Genomic DNA, 27,781 nt, shown 5'->3' on the forward strand with positions numbered 1-27,781 from the left:
CATTTATTTGCCTTTGACGATCTCTGCTCCCACTGAAACTAAAATCTATCGATTCCGAATATTGATTAGATAGAGTATTTAATGCCATTAAATACTTGATCCGTTTACGTACTATTTGTGTGACCCTACGGGTTCAGTCAAGAGTAAGCTGTGGATTAATATCATTAATCCACTTGAACTGAAGCGACCTCTAGCTAGGCATACAGTTCACTTGATCTCATTGAATTATTAACTTGTATAATTAATACTGAACCGCATTTATTAGACTTATCATTAAATGCATACTTGGAACAAGGGCATTATTTCCTTCATCCCCATCTCTCATTCATCGGTTATTTAAGGAAATCTAGCTACCTAAAAAAAAACAAAAAAAAAAACATATCAGCTAAAGTCTACATGGATAATTAACTGGAAAACTAAATTGAAAGTAAGAATAATTAAGAGTATTTGGATATGAAAGAATAAAGAAATAATCTAAACCAATTATTCACTTTCAAATTTAATCTCCCAATTAATTAGGTCGTTGCAATTTTTCAAGTGAAATGGGAAGAAACGAGAAGATATCAACAAAATTAAAGTATCCATATAGTCAATTTTGCACTTTCAGGTTTTGAGACCATCATGTATACATATCATTATTTTGGATACGTACCTTTTAACTTTTTGTTTCGGGTCCCTCAAAAACGGTTTTTTACTCCGGGTCCCTCAAAAAAACTTTTTACTTCGGATTTTATGTTTTGTTTAAGACACATATAATATTTAGATAACCATACACATTATAGTTAATTAATAACATCGTTTAAGAGATATGTATACTTTTTATAGATATCCATGCAATCGCACAAGCATATACTCCCTCCGTCTCTTTTTGTTTTTTACGTTTGATATTTTTCACGCGTTTTAACGATTAATTAATTTGCATCGAGATTGCTCAATTTTTTTATTTAAACAAAATAAATTACGTTTATTTATAATGACTTCACTTTTATCAAAATTATGATATTGGAAAATGAGAAAAATTTAATTGTCCCAATGAAAAAGTGTGAGATATTAAATGACCCAATGAATTTAATTGGTTAAAATAATAATTGGGCACAAATTTTGATAGAATACTAAGTTATTAATGTGAAAATATAAAACGAAATGTAAAAAATATTTTGAAATACCCAAAAAGAAAAAACGTAAAGAACAAAAAGAGACGGAAGGAGTACTCGTTTTATCTTATACCTTGACTTAAAATAATACGGGTCTAACTTATCCCAACAAAAATCGTCCCTTTTCACCAAAGTGGCTCGATTTACTTTTCATCGTTTTCAGTTTTTCACCATTTCAAAATAGCAATCGCATAATCTCACTTCACTCATCTCGTAGAGGAAACCTCTCTTTTAGCTTTATCAATTTGGGTGATTGATTCGTAATTTTGCTTTCATCATTCAATCACGCAACTATACTCTGTAATCTTAATTCTAACATCAAAATTCAACTAATATTTTCTGTAATTTATTTATTTTGAAGGTTTTCATCAATGGCGGATCATACTAATCTAGCGATCGATCCTGAGCTCGTCCTCGCTTACAAATTTCCCGAGGTAATTTCAATTTCAATTTCAACCCCAATATCCTTCTTATATTTATAGGTTTGTAAAATTCAAAAATTTCAGTTTGTTAGATTGTTGAATGATAGATTAATTTTGATGTTTATACAATAAATTTAATTTTGTTGTTGGTAATGAATTGATGATACGTTGATACGTATAAGCAGTATGATAAATAGTGTGTTATATTTGTTATTCTCCCCCCTCATTCATTCAGATTATTCCGTCTATTTTTCCTGTCATTATGTAAACTACACCTATCTAGTTTTCTAAATAATGAGTTTGTTAATAATAGTTTTCCAAAATGAATATCTATATTTCACTTATTTATTTCAACACCCTTTGATGGGAGCGTGAAGATCCCGAACGCCCAACTTGGACAATAAGAACTCTTGTTGACTTTTTCCCAAAGACTTTGTGAACATGTGTTCCAATTGTATCTTTGTAGGTACATCCGTACATAGGAGTGTATAATAAGTTCATTTGTAATTGCATCTCGTACAAAATGACAATCTGCCGCTATAGGTTTAGTCCGTTCATGAATTACTATATTTTGTGCAATATATAGTGCATATTGACTGTCACAGTACAATCTCATTCCATTCTCATGTTTAATTCCTAAGTCACCGAGAAGCTTCTTAAGCCACTTTAATTCACAAGTAATGGTTGACATGGTTCGATATTCTGCTTCGGCATAGGAACGAGAAACAGTGGGTTGTTTCTTAGTTTTCCAAGATATTGGCGAGTATCCAAGTAATAATAACCACCCACTCAATGATCTTCTCGTAAGAGGACAATTTGCCCAATCTGAGTCACATCACCCTTCCAGGCTCAAATCAATCACTATCAGCTCGTAACACAATTCTTTGACCTGGATTTTTCTTTATGTAGCGTACAACTTGTAAGGCTGCCTCCCAGTGTTGTTCTCTAGGTTGTTGTATAATCCCTAAGTATATTAATCTACCTATTAGCCTACTGTATTGTTCTGAATTTACAAGCAAATGTCCACTGGCTAACGCAACCTTATGATTTTGCTCCATTGGAGACTTTGGAGGCTTGGCTCCTAATAATCCTATTTCCGTGATTATGTCCGGTGCATACTTTCTTTGGGACATTTATATCTCTTGCTCATTGCAAACCACTACCGACCCCAAAAAATATTTAACACTCCCCTAAATAAGCTTTAAATGTTGTCGAAGCTATTTTTATCATTTCCAACAAGCATCATATCATTAACATATAGAAGCACATTAAGTTGTATTTTCCGTTTTGTAAATGTGAATAATGAGTAATCGGAATATGATTGCGAAAATTCGTAACTCTTTAATGCCACAACTTGCAAACCAACACCGCGGAACTTGCTTTAAGCCATGCAATGATAGGGAAAACACAATAATTCAAAGTGGCTTCCGTTAGTCCTACCAGATTGGCTTTCTTTTGAAGTTTGCAAGAGAAGGAAAATCTAAAGAAAACAATGGCCCCTAAGACCGCTGAAGTTAACCAGGCAAGAATCTAGAGGATTGAAGCGCATCTGGGAACGTCAGGAGATGATGAATCGCTGGTTAATACGGTCCGAGATTCAATTAAACTTCTTTCGAATTAGTTGAACCAAATGAATGGAATGCTGCAGACCCTCGTTGAGAAAGTAACGGATTCCCCGGTAACTGGTAAGTAAAAGGGAAAGGAAGTTGATCGGGATCAAGGAAAGACGAAAGTCCAACAAGAAGAAAGGCTACCTAGGTTATGGAGAAAAGTCTAACTATCAACGTCCTGAAAAGAAGGACGATCGCTCCTCTAGCAACAAGAAGACCTGTTTTAATGATGGATGTTTCATTTGTAAAGTCCCCCATATTTCTCGAAATTGTCTGAAGCGACAACAATTGGCCGCCTTGTTGGCGGACAAAGAAGATAAAGAAGAGACCCCTGAACCGTTAGATATGGTTCCGCTCATGAACACAATGAAGTTACTTAATGCTATGAATGCGGAACATCAGGAGCCCGTCGATGGTTTGATGTGTTGCAAGGTCGGTGTGAATGGTAAAAATGTCTTGGCTATGATCAATACTGGTTCTACCCCCAATTTTATAAAGGATGATGCTGCGAAGAAGTTGGGTTTGCAAATTCGACCATCTGGCCATACTATGAAGGCAGTTAATACTATCGCTCTTGAATCAATGGGCGTTATAAAGGATACCCTAGTTCCCATTGGCTCTTGGAAAGGGAAAGTTGACTTGATGGTGGTGAAAATGGACGATTATGATCTGGTCCTTGGCAACAAGTTTTTCAACAAGGCTAAGGCGTTTGTTGCCCCTCATCTTGGTGAAACATTGATTGGCGACGAAACTTCTCCTTGTTTCGTCCATGGTAAGTCTTCTTCTCGTGGTTCCTCTTCACACGGAATGCTATCAGCCATGCACGTCCGTAAGGGCCTGAAGAAAGGTGAACCCCCGCTCATGACTATTGTGGTTGAGATAAAGAAAGATGTGTATGTAGATGTGCCATTGCGGCACTGCGAAAGAAATTCACTGGTTCGATGCCGGAAGATCTTCCTAAAAATCTTCCTCCGAGGCGTGCTGTAGATCATGTGATTGAGTTAGAGCCTGGTGCAGAGGCCTCCAGCAAAAGCGCTGTATAGGATGGGTCCCTTGGAGTTGGCTGAACTCCCAAAGCAGCTTGATTCTGAGTTTATAATCCTTCGAAGGCCCCATATAGTGCTCCTGTGTTGTTCAAGAAGAAGGTGGATGGCTCTCTTCGTATGTTCGTTGATTATCGCGCACTGAATAAGGTTACGGTGAAGAACGAGTATCTTATCCCGATGACGGACGATCTGTTGGATACGCTGTCGAAGGCGACATACTTCACCAAATTGGACTTGTGTTCTGGTTATTCGCAACTCGTTATGGTTCATATGAATTTCTTGTAATGCCGTTCGGGTTAACCAATACCCCGACTACTTTCTGCAATTTAATGAATGACGTGCTTTATGAGTATCTTGACTGTTTTTGTGTTGTTTATCTTGATGACATTGTAGTATCCTCAAACAATTTAGATGATCATGTGGAACATCTAAAGTTAGTTTTCGAACAATTATTGAAGTACCAGCTGTATGGGAGAAAGGAAAAATGTGAGTTCGCAAGAACGGAGATCAATTTCTTGGTCACAAAATCAATAAGGGTAAAATTTGGATGGATGAGTCTAAGGTGAAGGCGATTGTCAACTAGGAACAACCCAAGTCCGTCCTTGAGTTGCGATCCTTTCTGGTTTGGCCAATTATTATCGAAAATTTATTCAAGGCTATTCACATAAAGTATCGTTTCTGACAGATCTCTTAAAAATAGGAGAAGGGTGGGTCTGGTCCGATCAATGTCAATCTGCCTTCGAGAACCTAAAGACGCCGATCGAACTAGTGTTGAAACTTCCGGAGTTCGACAAATCGTTTGAGGTTCATAGTCAGGGAAAGCCCTTGGTGGGGTTCTCGTGCAAGATGGACAACCAGTGGCTTTCGAGGGACGAAATCTCAAAGAGGCGGAAGAGAGATACTCGGCCATGAAAAAGAGATGTTGGCAGTTGTTCATTGCCTTCTTACTTGACGACACTATTTGTTGGGAACAAAGTTTACGGTATTGGCCGATTATGTGGCCAACCCATTCTTCCAGTCGCTGAAGATATTGTCGCCTAAGCAGGCCCGTTGGATGGAATTTTGAAGAATACGACTTTGCATGGCAATATAAGCCTGATAGACACAGCCTGATGCTTTGAGTAGGAAGACTCAAGAGTTGTTTGCAGCACTTGTGATGGTGGAATCAGACTTTATAAGGCGTGTGCAAGAAGAATGCAAAGACCATCCAGGTGAGCAAGTCAAGGAAGGTAATGTTAGTAGATATTGGATAGAAAATGGCCTACTGTTGGCACAAGGAGGACGGTTGTAAGTCCCTTCCGGCAAGTTGCGTGAAGAATTGTTGAGATCAGTACATGATTTTGTATGTGTTGGTCACCCTGGTCGCGAAAAAACGCAAGCGTTGTTGGAAAGAATTTACTTTTGGCCTAACATGAAGGCTTAATACATGAAATCGTGCCATGTGTGCCAGTTGGATAAGACTGGGCGTCGGAGGGAAGCAAGGCTTCTCCGGCGGCCATTGTCTTTTGTTGGGAAATCGTGGGTTTCGGTTTCGACGGACTTCATTTTTGGGTTTGCTAATGTGAACGGGCAACGTCTGGTAATAATAGTGGTTGATTGATTTTCAAAGTATGTTGTGTTTAGTCCAGCACCGGATGCATGTCCGGCGGACGAGATGGCGTAGTTATTTCTAGCTTATATGGTTAAATATTTTGGGTTGCCCAAGGACATCATTAGTGACCGGGACACCAGGTTCACCGGGCGGTTTTGGACAGCCTTTCAACATGTTGGTTCGGTTATGAAGTTTTCCACAACAATCATCCCAAACGGATGGCCAGACAAAGCGGATTAATGGCTTACTTGAGGAGTATTTACACCATTATATGACCGCGTCCAAAAGAATGGGTTGGAACTCCTAGACAAGACTCAGTTCTGTTATAATTTGCACAAGAGTTCGGCAACGGGAATGAGTCCCTTCGAACTCGCAATGGGTTGGCAATCCTTGAAACCACACGAGATAGTCAAAGTAAAACAGGGATGTGGGTTGCCCAACGACGCATCGTTTTTCTTCCAGTCATCAAGAGTTGATGGACCAAGCGCGAGATAGCTTAAAAAAGGCATCTCATCGCATGTGGAAATATGTTGACAAGGGTAGCCCTTTGGAGTTCAGCGTCGGGGATAAAGTGTTGCCGATATTTACACTCCAGATTTGGAAGAAGATCAGTACCAAGACGACGCAAACTTCCCTGATTTCGAGGTACAACAGTCCATTTGACGTCGTTCATTAAATTGGTGCACTCGCCTATCGATTAAGTCTGCCCTAAAGGTTGAAGGTACATCCTACTTTTCACGTCAGTTACTTAAAGTCATATTATGAGGATGTGCAAGCGTGCTCCCAACTACCAAGAGGAATCCGCCGACGATCAGAAAGCAGTTCACTAAGAGTGTGGAGAAAATTCTTGATCGACGCGTGTTGGGACAGAGTAAGAAGAATCGCCGGATCAAATATCTGGTTCATTAGAAGGGTTGTCCCGAGGCAGAGGCTTCATGGGAACGTGACACTACCTTGTGGCAATTAGAGACTCAAATTGAAGACTATCTGATGAGGAAGTCAGCCTCTTCTAGTGGGGTTGGTTTGTGAGACCCCTTTGTGCCCAAGGCTGGCATGGCGTGCATTTGGCTAAGGCGTGCGACATGATTGCCTCGAAGCAATGAGAGCCAAGTCGACTTACTATTGTTTGGTTGGTTTGTGTGTGCTAATAAACTTGGTTGTAGCTCTATGTTAGCTTGTGTTATCTCTATGGTCCGCTAAGCTACTTGTACGGTGAGAAGACGCAACTCGACGATGTGCTAGCGAGCTCAAAGCTATGCTGCGAGCTCCCTTGAGCTGGTCGAGGTGTTGGGCACTACACTTCGAGCTAGCGAGTCGCTTAGTGTGGATAGCTCGATAGCTAGCTAGTGGAGTGATGGGCAGCTAGTGACAGTCGAGGAGCTGGACGAGAGTTGTTGTGCGAGTAAGCGAGCTTGCTAGCTAGGCTACTGAGTTGCAACCGGACAATGTGGACAACCATGCAGCCGGTGGGCGCGTGCCTTGTGCGTGCACACATGCATGGCGGTTAGCGAACAGGTTGAAAGCAGTTTGCGACAGTTGGTTGTTTGGATATGCGCTGAGTCGGTTGAGACTTAGAGGATAAGATTGCCACGCTGGACATGGCAGTTGCATTATTTATAAACGCCGATAGGGGTGTCGTTTTAGGCTTGTAAGTGTCGCCTATGAGAGAGGGGCTTGTCTCTCTTCTTTGCCTATAAATATTTGTCCAAGGCATCCGATTCCTTTGTTATGCAATGACGCTGCCGGAATCTCTCCATGTAAATGTGTATTCTGTTGCCTTATGAAATAAAAACTACTCCACGTCATATACTTGGTGTTTTATTTCAATGTACGTTGCATAGTTATTCCGCAATTACGTGAAAGGGGCAAAATACCCTCCTTGAGCGTAGAGTTAGGCTGGTTTGAGGGAGGACTCGAGTACCGCCCGACGCGAAGATTTTGGCTGTGACAATTGGTATATGTATATATATGTGTGTAATCTCAATGAATAAGAGGGGAAAATAACAAGTGTAACACAATATTTTATCAACTACTTATTCATGTTCAAAATATGCTACAAAAAGAAGAAGGGGAAAGATACGATCTTTGTTTCTTTTCATGTTTTTGGTACGAAGATGTTTGCTCGGTTTTACGTGAGAAACGGTGGTGACTTGGAAAGTAGATAATGGGGAGAGAATAGTGTATCTATCTTCTCGGAGTAGAAATGTTGAATTCCTTAATATATCTCTCATAATTAATCTTCTCTATTAGAGACATGTAGGGCTAGAACTATGTAAAGGAAATAGGTTGGGTTCAAAATATTAATTAGGAGTAAAAGAGCGTCAATGACGACTTAGGAGGATGATCCTCAAATTATCTTCATCGAAATGAAGTTGAAGTGTTAATACTTGCCTTGGAATAAATGGATAACATTGACTCTCCACAGTGTCAACTTCCACAAACTAGATAGTAGGTACTAGATATGATGATATGTAAGATATTATTTGCCAAATGAAATCTGAATTTGTGCGAAGATCTTCCTAAGAAGAAATTGAATAAAACAGTCTATCTTGTTAGTATTTAGAGAATGATGAAAATGGGCATGGCTGTCCAAGGAGGAGGAGAGTCCATACTTCTTATAAGCCTAAAGGAGGTTCCATGCTTTTATCCCAAAACCAATTAGCAATTTGAGGAGTAGCACCTCTAGTTATAAAGTGGTTTATTTCCTATGGATCTTTTTCTTTTGATGTGAGAGCAGTGGGACAAGTCACATGTGCAGAATATGAGGTTTCTATCTTTCACATTTACTGTCTCAAATATGTTTTGAACACAAATAGGTTAAACACAAATAGGTTATAGATTTCTATAACATGACTTGATTGGACTAGGTAGTTGACGTTGATAATGATATTATGTGACTAAAAGTTTACACAAGTACTTCGTAGTTATTTCATATAAAGTATCCATTAGAAAGGTGGATGCAAAACCACAACGATTTAGTAACTTTATGTTGTCTCTTTGTTTGAATTGATGATACATGTAACTTATGATGCTGCTGTTCGCAGACGACATATCAGTATTCTGAGAGGTATTTTTAACTTTTAAGCCCCTATTTTTTTCTCTGATCTTTAATTCTGTCCAATTTCATTGTTGAGAAATTTTCAATTTACAAAATTGAGACTGAAGAACTATTTATTTTGAGACCGTACATCAAAATTAACTCACTCTACTGTGTAGTAAAGTAGCTAGAAGGGGGTTGTGCTTCAAACACGAATGATGAAAGTTTTTGCCTTCTATGATAGTCTGCCACTATCCAAAGAGTTGTTTTTCTTTTCTGATCAAAATTTGCCCGTTTGGTAGGTAATAAGAAATGATGGTAATTGTAATGAATTTATGTGTGGATTTGTTAAGAAAGGCCCAAGCTAACTGCTGGATCATCAGACTTAGAAGAAGGAGCTCCTCCGTGAGAACTACAAAACCTTCTACAAAATATTTTCTGGCCTAGTTAGGTTAGTTTTAAAAAGTATTTGGCCACCTGATATGTTTGCATCAGATTTCTTATAAAGGTCTTTTGTCCTCTTAGTGTAGAAATCTTCCTTCTAACCGTTAACGAAACTTTTCTATCTGGATAAAAAAGAAATCTTTTGCTCCATCTTAGGAAAGGAGTCTCATATGTTTTAGACCGAAGATGGAGAAATGTTTTAGTGATTTTGCGAACTGGGATTTACTGTGTTGGCCAAAGAGGAAGGAGTGTTAGGGGTTGGAACTTGGAAAGGATAGTAATAACAAATGTTGCTCTGGTGGGGAAGTGGCTATGGAGTTTTCCTCTTGAACCTCAGTCTTTGTGACGTCGTGTAATCCGGACTCTAGAAAGTCAGGTTTGATGCACGGTGGTGTACTGGTGTGTTGGTAACTTAGGCTTGCCCTTGGATATTTATTTCTCAAATATCATCTGTCTTCTTGCCATAGTTTAAGGTAGGGAATGGCTATCACATTAGATTTAGGGAGGATGTTGTTGGAGAGGGGAGCAACCGTTTTCTATCTGTTTCCCTCTATTTTATAATCTGTCCAATTTACATAAAGCTCCTAATTCTGCATTCCACTTTAGAAATGTTGGGATCTTCATTTACGAAGGCATCTCATGTTAGAGAAACAAATGAACTCGTTATTTTTTGAGGTTATATCAACTCAACTCAATTATCGGAGGTAGAGGGTTCTAGGAAGTGGTTGGGGGATACAACAGGCATCTTTTCTTTCAAGTCTTTTCTGTCCTGCCTTTCTTCGCCTCCGAGGTACCCCTGCTTCCCAGTCCATAGATTGATTTGGAAGACCACAATTCCTCTCAAGGTGAGAGGATTTATTCGGGCCTTGGCATTAGGGAGAATCAACACTAATGACATGCTCCAAAGAAGACGACCAGGTATAGTTGTTTCACCAGATATGTGCATGTTTTTTTATTTTGTGGTGGTGGTGGGGGGTAATTAAGCTGTAGCAAAAAAATTCAAAATCCAAACACCATTTTTACAACCAAAATTCAAGTTGTATTTCCAAACCTTCTAGGAAGGACCAGACACTAACAACCAGAACAAAAAACATCCCAGTTAGGTTCGTGTACAAACAATTACAGCAAGACTAATTACAAAAAAGAGACTCAAAGTCTCAAACCAAGCTATATCTCTACTGCTTGTTTTCCGAGTCATAAGACTAAGAATCCTATACTTAATGTCTTCTTTGATGTGCTTTACAAGTATATCTTGTGTCATAATTTTGTGGTTCCACAGAATATCATTCCTGGCATTCTACACATGGTAAATAGTAGCTTGTATTCTAGTGAGACAGACCCCTTTCACGAACTTGTTCCCACTTTGTTTCCTTCTGACCCATTTGATTACTCCATTAAAACTTTTGATCTGAGTCATGCCCATCCATCAGAACACTTTGGATATGTGCATGTTGTGTCGTGCGGTCGTGCCAACAGTAAGACGTGCTTACACGTCTTCTTTCCCCCCGGCCCATGTATTGTTTCGGATCTGCTGCAAATCCGATTTGTGGGCCATGGAAGGGCAAAGGAGAAGAAGGCTTTGTGGCGAAATGCTTTTGTGCTATTCTTAGGTGTTTGTGGTTAAAACGGAATGCGCGAATTTTCTAAGGGACCGTTTTGGGTGTTGATTTGGTGCCGGGTAGGATAGCTTATTTAACCTCTTTGTAGGCTAACGCAACGGGGGAATTTAGAAGTTACTTGCTTGGGGGGGGTGGGAATTCAACGAAATTGGTCTAATTTGTAATCTGTGTTTTTGGCTGTTACGTGGACAACTTGTCCTCCGTTCTTGTACGCTATGCTAGTTGATGATTTATAAAACAATTTTCTTTACAATAAAAATATTTTGAGACCATTGAATATGCCTTTTGGCTTCCATTTCACAATAATTGGGTTGTTTCTTTGCAAATAGAGACTCGGCTTTATATGCGCTTGGTGTCGGAGCATGTGGGACTAATGCAGTTGATGCCGATGAACTCAAGTATGTTTACCATAATGATGGTCAAGAATTCATCAAGGTACTGATAATTCCTTTTTCCTCTATGAATTTTGTTCAATGTGTTTCACTAGATGTTGCTGACCTTTTCATTGTTTATTTTTCATGTATGTAATTTTCACAGTGAAGGATATACAGATTATATTATATTTGAACGTCTAGAAAGTCTTTCGATAACATATTTGCAGAAGCGTTAGTTTGTACGACTTATAAATCAGAATTATATTTTACCGTAAAACATATTGACGAGGCATTTCTGCCAAAATTGGAGAGGTTTTTTACAAGACTAGAATTTTCCTAAAGAGTATCATTTTCTTTCTGCTTACTGTATGAGAAGGACAATTTATTATATTTGTCCTAGTTGATAGATTGTTAAATAAACTAGTTTTTGCAGTCATCAGAAGATTTTAACTTTTCCCCAATCGATTTGTATCTTTCCTGTATACTCTGGAAATACGGACACGCCAACCTAAAGCACAAGGCTCTCACCTTTGTGATCCTTTGTGATGATACGGTTTAAAATTGCATCAAGGCCTTGAGGCTGTAAATATTGCTTTGTCCTTTCAAATGGAATATGCTGCTTTGGTTACTCCAAATAGCAAAAGTTTCTATTTTTTAGTATCCTAAATTCCTAATATAAACACAACCTTCTTTCTCCATTTTCTGATGCAAGCAGAGGACATTAGATTAAATCAAACCAAAGTACCAAACTACATTAAAATGTTGCCAGTGGGAGTTAAAACTGCAGCCTACTGTATGGAGATAAGATGGATTTACCACTGACCCAAGAGAATGCATTAAGGCCTTGATGCAATTTTAAACCTCTTTCTCCATTAGTATCCTTTTTTAACGTCAAACTCTTGCCCCCTCCCCATATTCCCAGGTTGTGGATATGCACATTACAAGAAAGTGGAATGTTTTTTACTGGGACATAACAGGTGTTTGAACTATGTTAGGGAAGGTGATGTAATATTTTGGGACAAACTTAAGTAGAGATGAAAGAGTTAAAGAGTGAAAAATCGATCCTTCAAGCATAATGATCACTCTAGCATATCTCAATCCAACAAAGCTCCTACAAGAAGCTTGTTTCTTGTGCTAGTGATTGTTTCGCTTCAGTAATACGCCCTCCGTCAAAAAAAAAATACGCCCTCCGTCCCTTTTTTTATTGCTCCATGGAAGAAAGTTCACTTTAAGAATTGGGTGTAAATAATGCACATGTGATAGCAAAGTGGTTCCGTGAAGAGAGAGATACAGAGAGAGCACGTGGGAAAACTTACCACTTAAGGGTATGGTGCAATCTCAAAGGAACATCTCAAAAAGGAAAATGGGGCAAACAAAAAGGGACGGAGGAAGTAGTGCTCTGCTGTTTCCCCATTCCTGACATGGCATGCCTGATTCAAGCTGCTTGATATCTTATTTCCAGCTAGTAACTTATTCCTGTTTTCTGGTTTTAAAATTTACTAGGATCTTTAATGGGGAGAGTGGGAGGGGGGGAGCTGTGGAATAGGACAGGAACTTTTGAGTTTTGATTTGACTTGTTTCCTTGGCTAATTATATCATCTTTCGAGATATATCTTCTATTTATTTCTGCAGTCTTAACTCTTTAAGAGATAAATGAAAGTAGACGCAGTAACGTCATACTCCTTAATTGCCAACCATGCAGGTCTTGCCAACTTTTGCCGCTATATTTTCACTTGGTTCCAATCGAAATCTTTTCAATATTCCAGGAATGGAGTGAGTTTTGTTCCTCTCTATCTACCTCATAAGTCCCTAAATTATAGTACTTCACTATCCCATAAAGGGACAGAACTGAGTAACTGACAGGAAGACATTAAATTATATGTTCACTATTGGAATGTTGGTGGTCAAATTGTGATACATTGGTGGATCACTGGATCATACTCCTCCCGTCCTGCGTTTCTTTTGTAAGCATATTAAGAATTTATTTAATTTTAATTAAAACTGCTTGGGTAATGGAAACTGACATTCATTATTGTATCTATAATACAAAGTAACCTAAATTTTACATCGACAACAATTTGGCATTTATTGTTACATTGGCGTTGAAGAAGGCTTAAATGCCTTGGAAAAAGAAATGGAAGGAGTATGGACTTCACCAGTTCAATATATATTTATGACTTTGTGACAACTACCTCATTAAATTTTCTGATGTTATGATCCATTTCAGGTTTGATCCACGACTTCTCTTGCATGGACAACAATATATAGAAATTTACAAGCCACTTCCCTCAAACAGTTGTGTAAGGATTCTTTTTTTTGGGCAAATTAAGCTTTATTACTTATCAAAGAAAGATAATACAAGCACCAAAACACCACATACAATCTAACTTTATTTTCAAAGGATGTGTCAGTGTCACGTCCTCGCATCTTTCTGAAGGGTTGAAGGTGAGACCTTTAACGTGCAAGTAACTAAGCTCACAACACTAGCAACTGTCTCATATCAGCTGAACTTCTACGCAATCCTTTGAAATCTCCCTTTGAAACCCCAGAACTGACATAGCACACTCTAGGAGCTTCAAAACACTTCTCCCACACCCTAGCAGAGTAGGACAAGCAAAAAAAAGATGTGCTGTAGAGTGTAAAGTCTGTAGACCCAGCAGCCCAGTGACATAATCACACACTGCCTATCAATAGAGATATTCCACTTAAGTACTTAACCAACTTGTCTTATGTACCTAACCTGTTTATAATAGCTAGCCAAGCTACAAAAATACCCTTTGGGTTAGCCATATTATGTTGTGCAATGATTCTTTAGTTGTATACTTGTATTTCATATTGATCCTGCTTGTACTTGGTGTCGTACTAATGATTCTTGGACAAAGTAGTCAATTCTCCCTTTCACATTCCGAAGATAGAGCCTAGAAATAATTACAATTGTATGCCACATTGCCACCTGATCCTCGAACCTTGTAGAGGAAGCCAATCTTTACTAGTGCCATCCAAAAGTAGTCTGTATAACTCACAGAGATACCATCTTGTCTGTCACATATTGAATATGTTTCTGTATTCCACCTGAGTTAAGGAAGCATGTTGATCCCAGTAATATCTCTTCTATAATGTACTAAATTATCCTGGGGCTGTATCTTGTTGCATTGACTTACCCCACTACCTCGCCTCCTGTAACTCAAGTCCTTGGACTGTGGTCAGGATCCACATTCTTTCTGTAGGTCCCAGAATTCTTGGTTGCAGCCGCTACTAATATCTCTTTAATTTTGTTATGCAGATAAGAAACACAGCAAAAGTTGCTGGGTTGCATGACAAAGGTTTGAAATCTTGTTTGATATTCTCTAGAAATCCGCAATTCTACTGAATGATTTCGAATGTACCTTACCTTTTGCATATTGCTTTGCAAGATACCACAAGAACTGCCACTACCTGACATATACTTCCTCCATTTCTATATAGTTGCAACACTTCCCTAAAATGGAAATGTCACAATAGTTGCAACACACCTAAAATGGTAACATTTTTTACCCAAAGTAATGTGACTAAAGTGCTTGTAGAGGCTCCCAGTAGTAACAATATTGTCCTAAAGCGCCATAGTTTAATTTGTTTATTTATTAAAATCTGGCTTAATGATCTCTAGTCCTAGACGAGCCAAGGGTACACGTACATTATCACTTTCTTCTAATTCTTCTTAGGCCAACCACTGTTTTGTGCTGTCCGTTCATATTATATTTCACTTCTTCTCCCTGGAGGCCTGGACACCCTGGAATTAAAACTGAAGATATAAATAATCTGCATAAAACTCAGAAAAGAAGAACTGATATTTCACCAAATGTGGCTTCCCTCATTTCATTCATATCGACTTAGGGATTACAACCTAGGAGTGCACATATTTACACTGACATCTGCACCTTACAAGAGATGATAACTGTCCTCTAGAATCATCCTAGGAAAGGCCAAAACAACAGCCATAAAGAGCTGTCGCAGCAGCTTTCTTTCTAACAGACAAAATAGCATAAAAGGCTAAAAGCTGCAAACAGTTGCTAGCTACTAAGGCAATGGCAATAGAAGAAATTTCAATGGGGTTTGTTCCCCTGCCACGTCATCATTTTACAAACCTTGATTATAATGAACCTTTTACCAACAATAGATAAAATTATGCAAAGGTTTGTATGTGAGACCCATTATCATTCAACTCCATGAAAACAAAACAAAACAAAAAGTGAAAATTAATATGTTTTGCATGCATGGAAAAGAAAAACCACTTACTCTTTAGTAACCTTTGGTTTTGTAACTTTTCCCTACAATAGTGAGGTTTGTCCTCCAAAATTCAATACAAACCTCTTATAGCTATTGCTCTTTAACAATTGGGTTGAACTTCACACGCTGCTGGACTTAATTTCTTTGGTCAGACATGCATCATTCAACAGAAACTAAGCTCAATTTCAACACCTTACCTTCAATATAATAACACGTGACTTATTTCTATGTCTCTTGGAGTGGCTGTACATCCACGGAAGCATTCACATATCTGCTGCCAGGTAGATCAGAAATTTGATCTTGTTTGATAAACCAACACTCTGCACATGCCTTAAAAGCTATGATTAAGCCACAATAAGAACGAAATTTGTTTGATGGAAAAAATCCGACTTATTTAGAGTTAGGTTGTCTGTTAATTTTGAAATGATAATCCTGTTTTTGGTGATTTTGATGCCAAATAAGAATAATTTCAGATAGCTGTTAAATCCACAGAAGAAAAGTATGACGTAATCAGAATTACTTTCAATAGCATGCAGACAATTTTGGGAGATTGAAAACACCCATAGGGCAGAGGTCCTTGTGCGAGATGATTTATTCAAAACTTCCTGTTAAGAAGATTTCTCACTTAGTTGAATTCTTTAACTGGGAAGCTCTATTTTTGCAGGTAAAGCAGCTATCCTGGAAATAGAAATGACAAGTTTTGATGAGGAGTCCAAGGAACCACTTTGCATGAACAGGTTAGTGTCATATTGAATGGTTCATGCCAATCTTCTTTTGCATGATTGACAAGGGTTTCAAATTTCTACTGTGCAGGACCACAGTCTATTTGAGGGGTGCTGGTGGTTTTTCAAGGTCTTCACATCCCTATTCTTTCACAAATTATTCAGGGAGCCAGTTTCCAGCCATTAAACTCCCCAGAACTCAACCTTTTGCATCATTTGAGGATGTTACTCGACCATCTCAGGTTTGTTCTTCTAGTTATTTCTTTCTGCAATGCGTAAATTTCTGATCATGTCCAGTTTCATTTGTATTTTCTATTGTCATCATGAAAAAAATTATCCACTTGAGTTGAGACTCATCCTCACAGGTACATGGTGTTTATGTTACATAGTTAATGATATATCTTTAGGATTTTAAAAAGTTAACAACAATTTCTAATCTTCCTCAATGTTGAGATGCAGGCATTGCTATACAGACTCTCTGGTGATTATAATCCGTTGCATTCCGATCCTGTGGTTGCAGAGACAGCAGGGTATGGGTTTCTTGTTGCTAACTTCATATGAATATGTGACTATCATTCGTGTCCATCCCCAGCTCAAATAAGGGTTTGGGAAGGGTGGCTGATGGATGTTTGATTAGCATGTTGTAGTGCCGCACTTGTGAATGATATGTTCATGTTGTTAGTGGAAGCTCTTTCGCAGCTAGTTAAATCATCTTCAGATGGTGGATATTGTAAAAAAAATAAAAATACGAGTACCTAATTCATAGTGACTGCTTGCACGCTTTAATTGGTTTCTGAATGTGATTCGGATCTGTTTCTTGAGTTCATACACCCTTTTTTCCGCAGCCTTCTGGATAAGCCTATTATCTCATATCTTATGGCATGGAAGTTGATGCTGATTTTATTTTAAATGTTTCTATACCTTGATCTAATTTTTAGTGATCCATCTCTTATTATCATTTGATCCCGCCTGGTGCATTGGTTTGCTATGTGTGCATGTGCATGACTTAGATATGATAGATTTCTCTTTTATGTATTGTCTAATATTTACATTATTTGTAATGTACAGTTTCCCTCGTCCGATATTGCATGGACTCTGCAGTCTTGGGTTTGCAGTCAGGGCTGTTATTAAATGTATTTGCAAAGGGAATTCAGACATGGTCAAAAGCTTATCAGGTCGGTTTCTTTTACATGTCTTCCCTGGTGAAACTTTGATCACAGAAATGTGGCTAGAGGGTTTGAGGTACGATTGCTACTTGAAGTGATATTCAATTGGTATTTATTACTGCGTCAAGTGTTCTGATTGTTTACTTGAATGAACAGGGTTATATATCAGGTAAAAGTGAAGGAGAGAAACAAAGTGGTGCTTTCTGGTCATGTTGAACTTAACCGTCTATCTTCACAGCTGTGAATCATCAACTAAACATCATACAGTAATACAGTATACCCTGTAAGTTTTTGTTGTTACCTTTATCAGTTACTGTACAGACTACAGAGATAGTGTTACTTTCAAGTAATAAATGGGATAAACCTCCGTTTACTATTTAGTGAAAAACTTGGGTATGGATCAACAGGGGCGAAGAATCTTCATTTTCTTGTATTTTGATATCGAAATCTGTAATTCAAAGCTTGTTGTAGTATACTTATATTATGTATTTGTGCTATTGGTTGTATGGGAATCAAAGTGTTTTATCGCTTGATTGTTGATTGAGGAGAATCTTCTGAATTCCTTTGTAATTTTGTAGTTGTAAAGGAATTCCATTAAAGCAGCATATGGGAATGGCATAACTGGAAAATTATAGTACTTGAAATGTGCAGAAAAGTTAGATTCTTTGCTTCATTAGTCCATCTTTTCTGAGTTAACGATTTCCTGTCCCTTGAACCATCTGTTGTCCAACCCATTTGAGGTTTTCTATTCCCTTGTAGCTTTCAAATAAAAGCATGGAATATCATCTTATATTCTTATATTTATGTTTATATTTTTATGCTTGTTTATTTTATCTTGTCTATAGAATTTAGCATCAGAATATTGACCTCTTCATGAAAGTTTGTAGTATAAAAAGAGAACGTCTTAATCTCATTCTCTTGCATCCTTCCAAAAAATCATGTCTACTGTGAAGTTCCTCGATTTCCAGTATAGCAAAAACAAGTTATCACAGAACTCAAAGCGTTTGTTTTCGTTTAGCAACAAGCAGTACTCAAGCATCTTACCAGTTTTCCTACCAAGTGTGGATGAAATGCACCAAGTATTTGATAGATTCGACAAGAACAAAGACGGTAAGATATCGCAAGAAGAGTATAAAGCCATACTCAAAACCATGGGAAAAGCTGAAAGTGTAGGTAAGATATTTCAAGTAGCTGATTCAAACAAAGATGGTTACATAGACTTCAAAGAGTTCATGGCGTTGCATAAAGATGGAGGTGGTGTGAGGACTATGGATATAAGGAATGCGTTTCGTGTGTTTGATTTGGATGAAGATGGGAAGATAAGTTCAGAAGAAGTGCATGAAATGTTAAAGAGGTTAGGAGAAAGATGTACGCTTGCTGATTGTAGGAATATGGTCAGAGCAGCAGATACAGATGGGGATGGCTTCATAAGCATGAATGAGTTTATAATTATGATGACTCGTAATATGACTCGTCATTAGACAAACTGTCTTAGCTTTTAAGCCCATTAATTAATATGAATTTCGTATACCATGGATGTGATTTTCCTTGTTTAAATTTAGTGAATTCTGCATTTGGTTGTGTTGGTCTATATTTCTGAATCCCTAATTCAAAATATGATATTGTATTTCATATTATACGTATCTCATCCTCTAATCTCTAATTTCAGTGTAAGAGTCAAAGATGGGAAAGAAACCAATACTTAAATAATGTGAGAGCACAATTTTTATTCATCACTAGTGTGGCAGCCATGCAATGTTCATGTTGCTACTTTGAATAATGTTGTAGTGTTTAGCGAGATAATTGAGCTCCTTTATTTTTATTTTTATTTTTATTTACAATATTAACGTTCAACATAATGAGCGATTTCCGTCAATATTGCACAAAAATACAATAATTCCCAAAATACGTTAATTTTTATGTTAATTCCCACCATACCGTCCACGTCAGCAAGGGAGAGAGAAAACTAATTTTTTTTTTTCCGGTTCACCACTGAACCGCTATCTGAGATAGCGGTTTGGTTTTAAACTAAACCGCTATCTCAGATTGCGGTTTATGTCATTAAACCGCAATCTGAGATAGCGGTTTAGTTTAAAACCAAACCGCTATCTCAGATAGCGGTTCAGTATGTATCATTCACTAAACCATTCTGTTTCCAGTGTTCAACCAGAAAATGGGCTCCAAGCCATTCTGTTTCCAGTGTTTATGCACCTGCCAAATAGTAAACCTGCAAACAACTCCAAGATCTCCAACAACCTCTATAATCCAACTCCAACAACCTCCACAAATCATACCAACCAACCAACCAAACCATTACACTTAGGCAACAAAATAGAAGAGTGCAAACAAAAAATTTTCAATCGTTCCAATAATGACACATGAGTTTCAAAAAGTTCAAAAAGTTCCAATACTAGCAAAAAGAACAAAAGATTACACAAAAAAGTTTCAAATGTAGCTCAAATCTAAGTTCTACGTTGTTTCTTGCATGCTCGGACGATGAAAATGAGGACTCATCCTCCTCGGCAATTGGCTCGGGACGATGACTATCAGAGCAATCCTTTTGTCGCCGGTAAGTGAGAAGCTGCAAAGGAGGAGATGAAATAACTTGTGATGCTGGCGGAGATGCAGTACGAACAGGAGGAGGAGTAAGAGGTGGAGGGCGTAGAGGAGTAAGTGGTGGAGGGCGTGGAGAAGGTGGTGGTGGAGGGCGTAGAGGAGTAAGTGGTGGAGGGCGTGGAGAAGGTGGTGGTGGAGGGCGTAGAGGAGGAGTAAGTGGTGGAGGGCGTAGTGGAGTAAGTGGTGGACGCAGAGAAGGTGGTGCTGGAGGGCGTAGAGGAGGAGTAAGTGGTGGAGGGCGTGCACGTGGTGGTCGAAAACCACGCCCTCGAGAAACATGTGAGGTGGAGGAGGTGTCGGGTGTACACTGAGACGAGGCTAAATCATATTGTTGGAGGATATGGTCTTGCCCCACTCTCGATAAGGTCTCAATGCAACAGGAACTCAAATTGCGTAACGTATCAAGAGTGAGAGGAAGGCCCAGACTGGGATGCAGCTCTAGCGCAGAATCCACAGCTCGAGTGCATCTTGAGGCAAGATGGGCAACATGGTTGTGTTGGTCTATATTTCTGAATCCCTAATTCAAAACATGATATTGTATTTCATATTATACGTATCTCATCCTCTAATCTCTAATTTCAGTGTAAGAGTCAAAGATGGGAAAGATGAACCAATACTTAAATAATGCGAGAGCACAATTTTTATTCATCACTAGTGTGGCAACCCTGCAATGTTCATGTTGCTACTTTGAATAATGTTGTAGTGTTTAGCGAGATAAGCGAGCTCCTTTATTTTTATTTATAATGATTAATGTTTAACATAATTATTATTTTTTTGGCAAAAATGGTAGATAATGTCAAAATTCTTAAACTACCCTATTTTTCATGAAAATTTCTATCTAGTGTTCAGTTCAGCAAGAAAACGGGTCTATTTTTCGTGGACGATTTTTTATAACAATTCATGTTATTCGACCTCCATATAATTTTGGGACTAAGTATTTTTTGGTTGTAGTTAGTATAAAATCGTCGAGCCAATTAGTGGTTTTACTTTAAGAAAAATATCTAATTAAATTGGCAGTTTTTCAAGAAAATTTGTTTCTACTCAATTGACGATGCGTCTAAGGGTGCCAGTAGTAATTATTGTACGGGGTATATTGCAATGACATCCTCGTTGATAAATATGTTTTAGGCAACGACAAATAGAGTCGTTGCAAAGAATTTTTTCCGCGACGATATATGCCCTGTTCTTTTTGGCTTATTTGCAGCTTCAAGACTTATTTTGCAGTTCAGTTCAGTAAAGGAGCATATAATTTTGGACAGTTTTTCGTGGATAATTTTTATAACAATTCATGTTACTCGACTTCCATATAATTTTGGGAATAAGTATTTGATGTTTTTGTTGTGTTAGTATAAATCGTCGAGCCATTTGAGTTGACGGTCCATGTAACACCCCGACAATTCTCTCTTTTCTAAGATAACCTTTTAATATAAAACGTAGAGAATTATCAAGGCATTATCGCCCGTGTGAAAACGTAACGGCTTATTCAGAATTTTGCAGCGGAAAACATAAAACTAACTTTAGGTTTATAAATAATCAATTACAGAATTAATCGCAAAAACCAGTCAACGAAAATAAGGAAATGTAAATAGTACGACAAGATTAAAGTCCAATTTAACAAACCCAAGTCACTTAGCAAAACAAAATAAATACAAGCTCTCTAATCCCGATCCCAATTATGCATCATCTTCAAACCTGTAGATGGGAAACGCTTATTGATCCTTAGAGACTGCTCACCAAAATGGGTCATCACAGGATCAATAAGGCATAGCCATGATCAACACATACAAACAAAGCACGTAATCAGCAAAGCTGAGTACTACATACTAAAACAATCATAATCCTAACATGATTCTATTAAACGAACAATCCTAACATGATACCAATAAAACATAAGTAAGGGCAAAAAAACATATTAATTTGAAGACCACACTTGACTAGACTATGCTAGACTGAACTAGACTTTTATAACTAATATTATTTTAATTGAAATAGTCAATGGACTGAGTTGCTACTAGAAGTCTTCATTAAGGAAGACGAGGTACGGGCGCGACTTCGTAACCCCAATGACTTGCGATATCGAGGAACTTTTGAATAAAATAGAACCGGTGATCAATCCGGCCCCAGAAAAAGCCATAGGCGACCTATGACCCCAACTCCTGATTGTCCGTCACTTCAGACGTGCACAACCTAAAGCTATTGCTACTCAGTTTCACTTTACATGATTAACAGATTAATACTTTGTTATGACTCAACAATCACATACAATCAACAATTAATCACAACTGTATTTATCTCGGAATTAAGTAAGTGATCACAAAGGTATAAATCAAGAACTCATTCCAATTAATTCAACCTTTCCTTTAACAACGATCAACCCCTCTATATGGGTATAAGGTTTCAACTTACTAAACAAGGTCCTCGGCCCTCATAAAGTAGTGAAAAGCTAAAAGGGAACAACGATCAATCAATCTAAACTAATATATATGAAATAATATAATGTTCCCAACCAACATGTTTGCATCAATCATCCATACTAACATGTTATAATTCTCATAATAAAATCCATGTCCAACACGTTCATCCAACATCATTAAACATGTAAATCTCAACATAACCAAGTTCAAAGGCATAACATAACCACGTTCAAAGAAATAACATCATGGTTTCAACATAAGCACACATCCCTATGTACGTACCTTGTGTAAACAAACTGATAGACCACTTTAACACTTTTAAAAGTCGCCTACAGATAATTTTTCTCCTAAAACAACCAACAAATATTCCCAATCAAGTTCTAATCATCCACAACTATAATAAAGCATTCTAAATACATCCTAAACATATTTAGAACCTTCCCCAATACAAAACTTGAATATTTGATTTCCTAGCATAACAATTATTGAATTAAAGATTGAAATTCGTTGAAAACTCTTCGCAAACATCATACTTTAATTTTCAGCAATATAAACTCGTTTTAAAACTTCGCCAAGACCAACTTACATCCTTAGAACATTGAAATAATGAATTTAATAATCCCCAATCATACAACCGTGATTTAAAACCATTAAAGTTTTAAAATTCATACTTTAATAATTAAAACTCCTATTTTAATCAAATTATATAATCTGAAAAATTAACAACTTAATTATATAAAACATATAATCTGAAAAATTATAATTAAACCATAAAACTATAAATCTAATCCAAGAAAACATGAATTAAATTAATAAACATAATTGAAACCCTAACTTAAACATGATTAAAAAAATCTGAAAACAAATTAGTTTATAATACCAACATATAATCTGAATTCTAAATATAAATTATCAAAACTAATAATTAAATTATGAAAACCTTAATTAAATTATTAAAACAAAAGTATTACATTAATTAAATTATTACATTAATTAAATAAAAGGGTAAAGGCTTAACCAAAAAGAGAGAGAGAGCAAGGCTACCGGCAGGTAAGGCACGATGGCAACAGGAAAGGTGGTCGCGGGCTGGGCGGCACGACCAGCGGGTACAACCGGCGGTGGTGGCTCGACTGGTGGTGTAGCGTGCAAAAGAAAAAAGAAAAGAAAAAAGAGGAGGGCTCCGCGAGCGAGAGGGGAACAGAAGGATGTCGTCGGCTGGTGTTGTCGGCGGCAACGAAGCAGTGAGGGCACGGTGGTTGCGCGGCACCCCGACGCGGAGGTACTGGTTCGAATCAACAAAACCGAGTGAGAGAACAAAAAAAAAACGAAAGAGATAAGGAAAGAATAAGAGGGAAGGTAAGGAGGAGAAGTTACCTAGCAGAGGAGGCCGGTGGCGCAGCAACACGACGGTGGTGGCAGGGTGGTGCGGCGGCTGACAAAGGAGAAGAGAGAAGTAGGAGTTCTTTTACAAGAATGCTGAAACAAGAGGAGGGATTTGAGATCTTTGGTTTCACGTGAAGGGGTTTGGGTTTGTTTTGGGTTTTTTTATTTGGGCTTTACCAATTTGGGCTAGACCTAGGATTGAGTTTAAGTGTTTGAATCCAAAACCAATTAGGATTGCTTTCCAAATTCAAACGGTTTTCGTAATTCGATTTCTTTTCAACATAAAATTCTAAAATTATTTTAATTTCATAAATCGTTGAAATATTTAAAACGTATAAAAATAAATATTCGTTACTTACATATTTATTTCTAAAATTCGTAAATTCTATTTAAATATAATTAACTATACGTTAAATTATATTAATAAAATGTATAAAATTACGGGGGATTACAATCTACCCCTCTTAAAAGAAGTTTCGTCCCGAAACTTGACATGAAAATTCACACATTTTTCAAAAGTTTCCAACTTATTCTTACTGGAGAAGTACTTATATGCCCCTCATGCGCACTTTTTTCCAACTTAAAGTTGCTTGTGTTATTCATGAGCACCTTTTTCTTATGCGGAGAATCTATTTACTAAAGTTGCTAAAAATGAGCATAAAATGCATAAAATTGCCATAAAACTAGGTATAAAAAGCGCGAATTTCTATCGCATTCTACCCCCCTTAAAGAAAACGAGTTACGCCCTCGTAACTCATCTTAGGGAATATATTTGGATATTTCTCTTTCAACGAATTCTGTCCCCAATACAATATTTTCACTCAAATCATTCCAGCAAATGGACTTCTACACTTTTTCCACACAATGCCTCAACATGTGACATCGTAATGCTCGCATGGTAACTATTGATGCACGAAAATTCAATCAAATCTAGATGATCTCCCAACTGCTCTTTAAAGTCAATAGTACACGCTCTCAACATATCTCCCATGGTTTGGTTAGTGCTCTCAGGCTGACCATCGGTTGCAGGGTGGAAAGCAGTATCATTTTCAATGTTGTCCCCAAGATTCAACTGGACCCTTTTGCTAAAATTTTAAACTTTTATGGTCGATAAGGATCTTACATGTTTTCATATAAAGGTAATGTCTCCAAATCTTCAAGGCAAACACAATAAAAGTTAGCTCTAGGTTATGGGTAGGGTAATTAGTTTCATAAGGTTTCAACTGACGCGACAATGAGTGCGGAGGTCAAATGCTCCTTTAAAATCTGGAAAGCTTCCTCACGTTTCTCACTCCACTTGAATTTCTTTTCCTTTTTCAACAAGTTGGTCATTGATTTTGCTTTCTTCCAAAAGTCTTTCACAACCTCCTATAATGGTCATCTAGGCCTAGAAAAATTCAGATATCGGACGCATTCTTTGGAGTAGGTCACTCACTCGCAGCTTGAATCTTAGCAGGATCTACAGAAACTCCTTCTGCTCAACTTTTCCTTTTTTACCGAACCTGATCACGCCTTTCATGGATGCATAACTTTTGGGCTTAACTCTTAGCTCTTTCACCAATTCATATAATTCCTCCAATATTTTCAAGACACCAAATGATTTCTAACGATCCTGGACCACTCAAATCTTCTCTTAAATCTATTCCTTTATGTAACGTAGTTTTCAATCAATTTAGTCCTTCACTTTTCCGTCGGTGTCACTTATACACACATGACTTCACGATTTGTATACTTCATTTAATAAAAACTAGATTCTTTCTAAGCGTCTCCAAAATAATCCTCAAGTGTTTGTCATGCATGCTCTTTCTCATCCTTGAATAAATCAGGATATCATCAATAACATAATAACGAACTTAATTCGGAGTTCGTGGAAAATCTTATTCATCAAATTCATAATTATGGCAGGTGTTTTGGTTAACCTAAAAGACATTACTCTAAGCCCATAATGACAATAACGAGTTCTAATGAGGTCTTAGGCCCTTATCAGCTATCCTCAATTGGTGGTACTTCAAACCCAAATCAGTCTTCGAGAACACACTCGCCCAATTCAATTGGTCCAATATGTCATCTATCCTAGGGAAAGGATACTTGTTCTTGATGGTGTTTAGCTTCCTAAAATTGATGCATAACTCTATACTCTTATCTTTCTCCTTAACAAACAACACAAGAGCTCCCCATGGTGATGCACTAGGCCTAATATACCCCTTAACGAAACAACTCTTGCAACTGTGTCTTAATTCGCTCATTTCAGGAGGTGTCATGCTATAAGGTGCCTTGGATATAGGTGGTGTTCCAGGATTTAACTCTATAATGAACTCAAGGGCTCTAGCAGGTGACATACTCACAATTCCACTCGTAGACACATCAATGAATCCAATCACAATGGAAACATCCTCGATTTTCACTCCAACTTCTTTACTCACCTCTAACACACTAAAGAAAAATAGTTCACACTCTCTATTCATCTATTTCCTCACTTGCATTACAGAAATAACTAAAGGTTAATTCTTGGACTTCACAAAACGTCTAGATGAGGTCAACTTTCCAATAGGGTTCCTTAAACTTACTTTCTGAATTTCACAGTCTACCTTAGCCTTGTACAAGCTTAGCCAATCCATTCCCAGAATTACATTTAGGTTTCCCAGATTAAACTCTATCAAATCAGAAGGAAAACGCAATATTTTATCTTCAAAGGCAAGTTCTTAAATAATCTGATGCACCTTATGGTTACACCAGTAGGCATAATAACATGTAAATCAATTATTCAAAATCTACTAACTTCAGACTCTTAATAACAGATGACGAAACAAAAGAATGAGTTACCCCGGAATCAACAACGTTTTAACTAGCTCAGAGTGAATAGAAAAAGTACCATGCACTATGTCTGCAGAATGTCTAGCTTCATTCATACTCATCACGAATAGTTTGTCCGGAGCCTTATTCTGGTTGTTGTTCTCATTGGCAGACTTATTGTGGTTTCCCTGGGTATTTTGCGACCCTATAGGCTCCGAACTCTGATTTCCGGATTGGTTAAACCCTGGTTTCCCTTAGTTACCACTCTCACTACCATTTTGCTCCCTCTTCTGCCTAGTGAAGCACTCAAACTCCCTATGCCCCCTTTTCTGACAATAGTTGCAGGTCACTAATATTCCCTTGCAGCTTCTACCAGGATGGTTATTACTGCACATCTTACAGTGATACACTCTCTCGGATTGACTTCTATTGTTGTGCCCCTGATTGTTTCTTCCTCGAAAATTTCCATTTCCATTCCCATTCTCATTCATATTCCTCTTGAAATTCCCTTGGTTTTCCCGGGCATTAAACTCTTTTCTTTTCTCCCCAGCAACATTTTTCTTGTCCTTTCTGGACTCCAAACCATAAATATGAGCGGTTCTCTCATACACATTTTCTAAAGATATAAAGGTTTCTCCACCTAATCCCAACTGGATCTCATCGGTCAACCCTTGCTTAAACCTCTGAGCCTTTATCTCCTCTTTGGCTACAACCTCAGGTGCAAACCTCGACAACGCTATAAATTTGCTATAATATTCAGCGATGGTCATACTCCCCATCCCAAGGTTTATGAATTCATGCGCTTTTCGTTTTGTTATAAAAGGAGGATAAAACTTTTCCCTCAATGCAACAACAAATGAGTCCCAATTAAATCCTTCAACAACACTTAGCCTAGTTCCATTCTCTTTCCACCACAGATCGACCTCATCTTTTAGGTAAAGGACAGCTTGACCTACTTTCATGTTTTCAGGACAGTTTACCGCCCCAAATAGTTTTTCGAACTCCCTAATCCAGTTTTCTAGGAAGGTCGAATCTGCTTGCCCCTTTAAGTATGGGGGCTTAACGTTCGCAAGCCTTTCAAACATGTCTCCTGCAGAATCGGGGCGCTCAGTTCTTTCCTGGGT

The 27,781-nt window shown here is 37.8% G+C and overlaps 3 protein-coding genes across 4 annotated transcripts; all 3 read left to right on the top strand.

Moving 5' to 3' along the window:
* The first annotated feature begins 1,251 nt into the window (after positions 1–1,251).
* On the top strand, positions 1,252–18,010 carry LOC110790608 (enoyl-CoA hydratase 2, peroxisomal). Of its 2 annotated transcripts, none has more exons than XM_021995393.2 (12): positions 1,252–1,403; positions 1,516–1,588; positions 8,868–8,890; positions 11,253–11,358; positions 13,000–13,070; positions 13,525–13,597; positions 14,581–14,620; positions 16,228–16,300; positions 16,377–16,527; positions 16,745–16,815; positions 17,354–17,527; positions 17,608–18,010. In XM_021995393.2, exons 2-12 carry the CDS (start codon positions 1,526–1,528, stop codon positions 17,693–17,695), a joined length of 933 nt encoding a protein of 310 aa, XP_021851085.1. In that variant the 5' UTR covers positions 1,252–1,403; positions 1,516–1,525; the 3' UTR covers positions 17,696–18,010. The 2 variants fall into 2 exon arrangements, with proteins under 2 accessions (XP_021851085.1, XP_021851086.1); XM_021995394.2 differs by having other exon boundaries at positions 1,267–1,414.
* A 222-nt stretch (positions 18,011–18,232) lies between these two features.
* LOC110790603 (calmodulin-like protein 30) lies at positions 18,233–19,008 on the top strand. Its single transcript, XM_021995387.2, has one exon. The coding sequence runs from the start codon at positions 18,390–18,392 to the stop codon at positions 18,930–18,932; it is 543 nt and encodes a 180-aa protein (XP_021851079.1). The 5' UTR covers positions 18,233–18,389; the 3' UTR covers positions 18,933–19,008.
* A 945-nt stretch (positions 19,009–19,953) lies between these two features.
* On the top strand, positions 19,954–20,378 carry LOC130461735 (uncharacterized). Its single transcript, XM_056829918.1, has 2 exons — positions 19,954–20,020; positions 20,080–20,378. The coding sequence occupies exons 1-2, from the start codon at positions 19,954–19,956 to the stop codon at positions 20,376–20,378; spliced, it is 366 nt and encodes a 121-aa protein (XP_056685896.1).
* The last annotated feature ends 7,403 nt before the right edge of the window (positions 20,379–27,781 follow it).

This window comes from Spinacia oleracea, chromosome 5 (genome assembly GCF_020520425.1).
Source record: "Spinacia oleracea cultivar Varoflay chromosome 5, BTI_SOV_V1, whole genome shotgun sequence".
In the NCBI taxonomy this organism is placed as follows: domain Eukaryota; kingdom Viridiplantae; phylum Streptophyta; class Magnoliopsida; order Caryophyllales; family Amaranthaceae; genus Spinacia; species Spinacia oleracea.

Excerpts from the sequence above, each read along its gene's own strand:
- LOC110790608 (XM_021995393.2), top strand. The coding sequence starts at position 1,526 with ATGGCGGATCATACTAATCTAGCGATCGATCCTGAGCTCGTCCTCGCT. Across the intron at positions 8,891-11,252 it reads ACATATCAGTATTCTGAGAG|AGACTCGGCTTTATATGCGC; the intron begins GTATTTTTAACT and ends CTTTGCAAATAG. Across the intron at positions 11,359-12,999 it reads ATGGTCAAGAATTCATCAAG|GTCTTGCCAACTTTTGCCGC; the intron begins GTACTGATAATT and ends CCAACCATGCAG.
- LOC110790603 (XM_021995387.2), top strand. The coding sequence starts at position 18,390 with ATGTCTACTGTGAAGTTCCTCGATTTCCAGTATAGCAAAAACAAGTTA.
- LOC130461735 (XM_056829918.1), top strand. The coding sequence starts at position 19,954 with ATGAGGACTCATCCTCCTCGGCAATTGGCTCGGGACGATGACTATCAG. Across the intron at positions 20,021-20,079 it reads GAGCAATCCTTTTGTCGCCG|TACGAACAGGAGGAGGAGTA; the intron begins GTAAGTGAGAAG and ends GCGGAGATGCAG.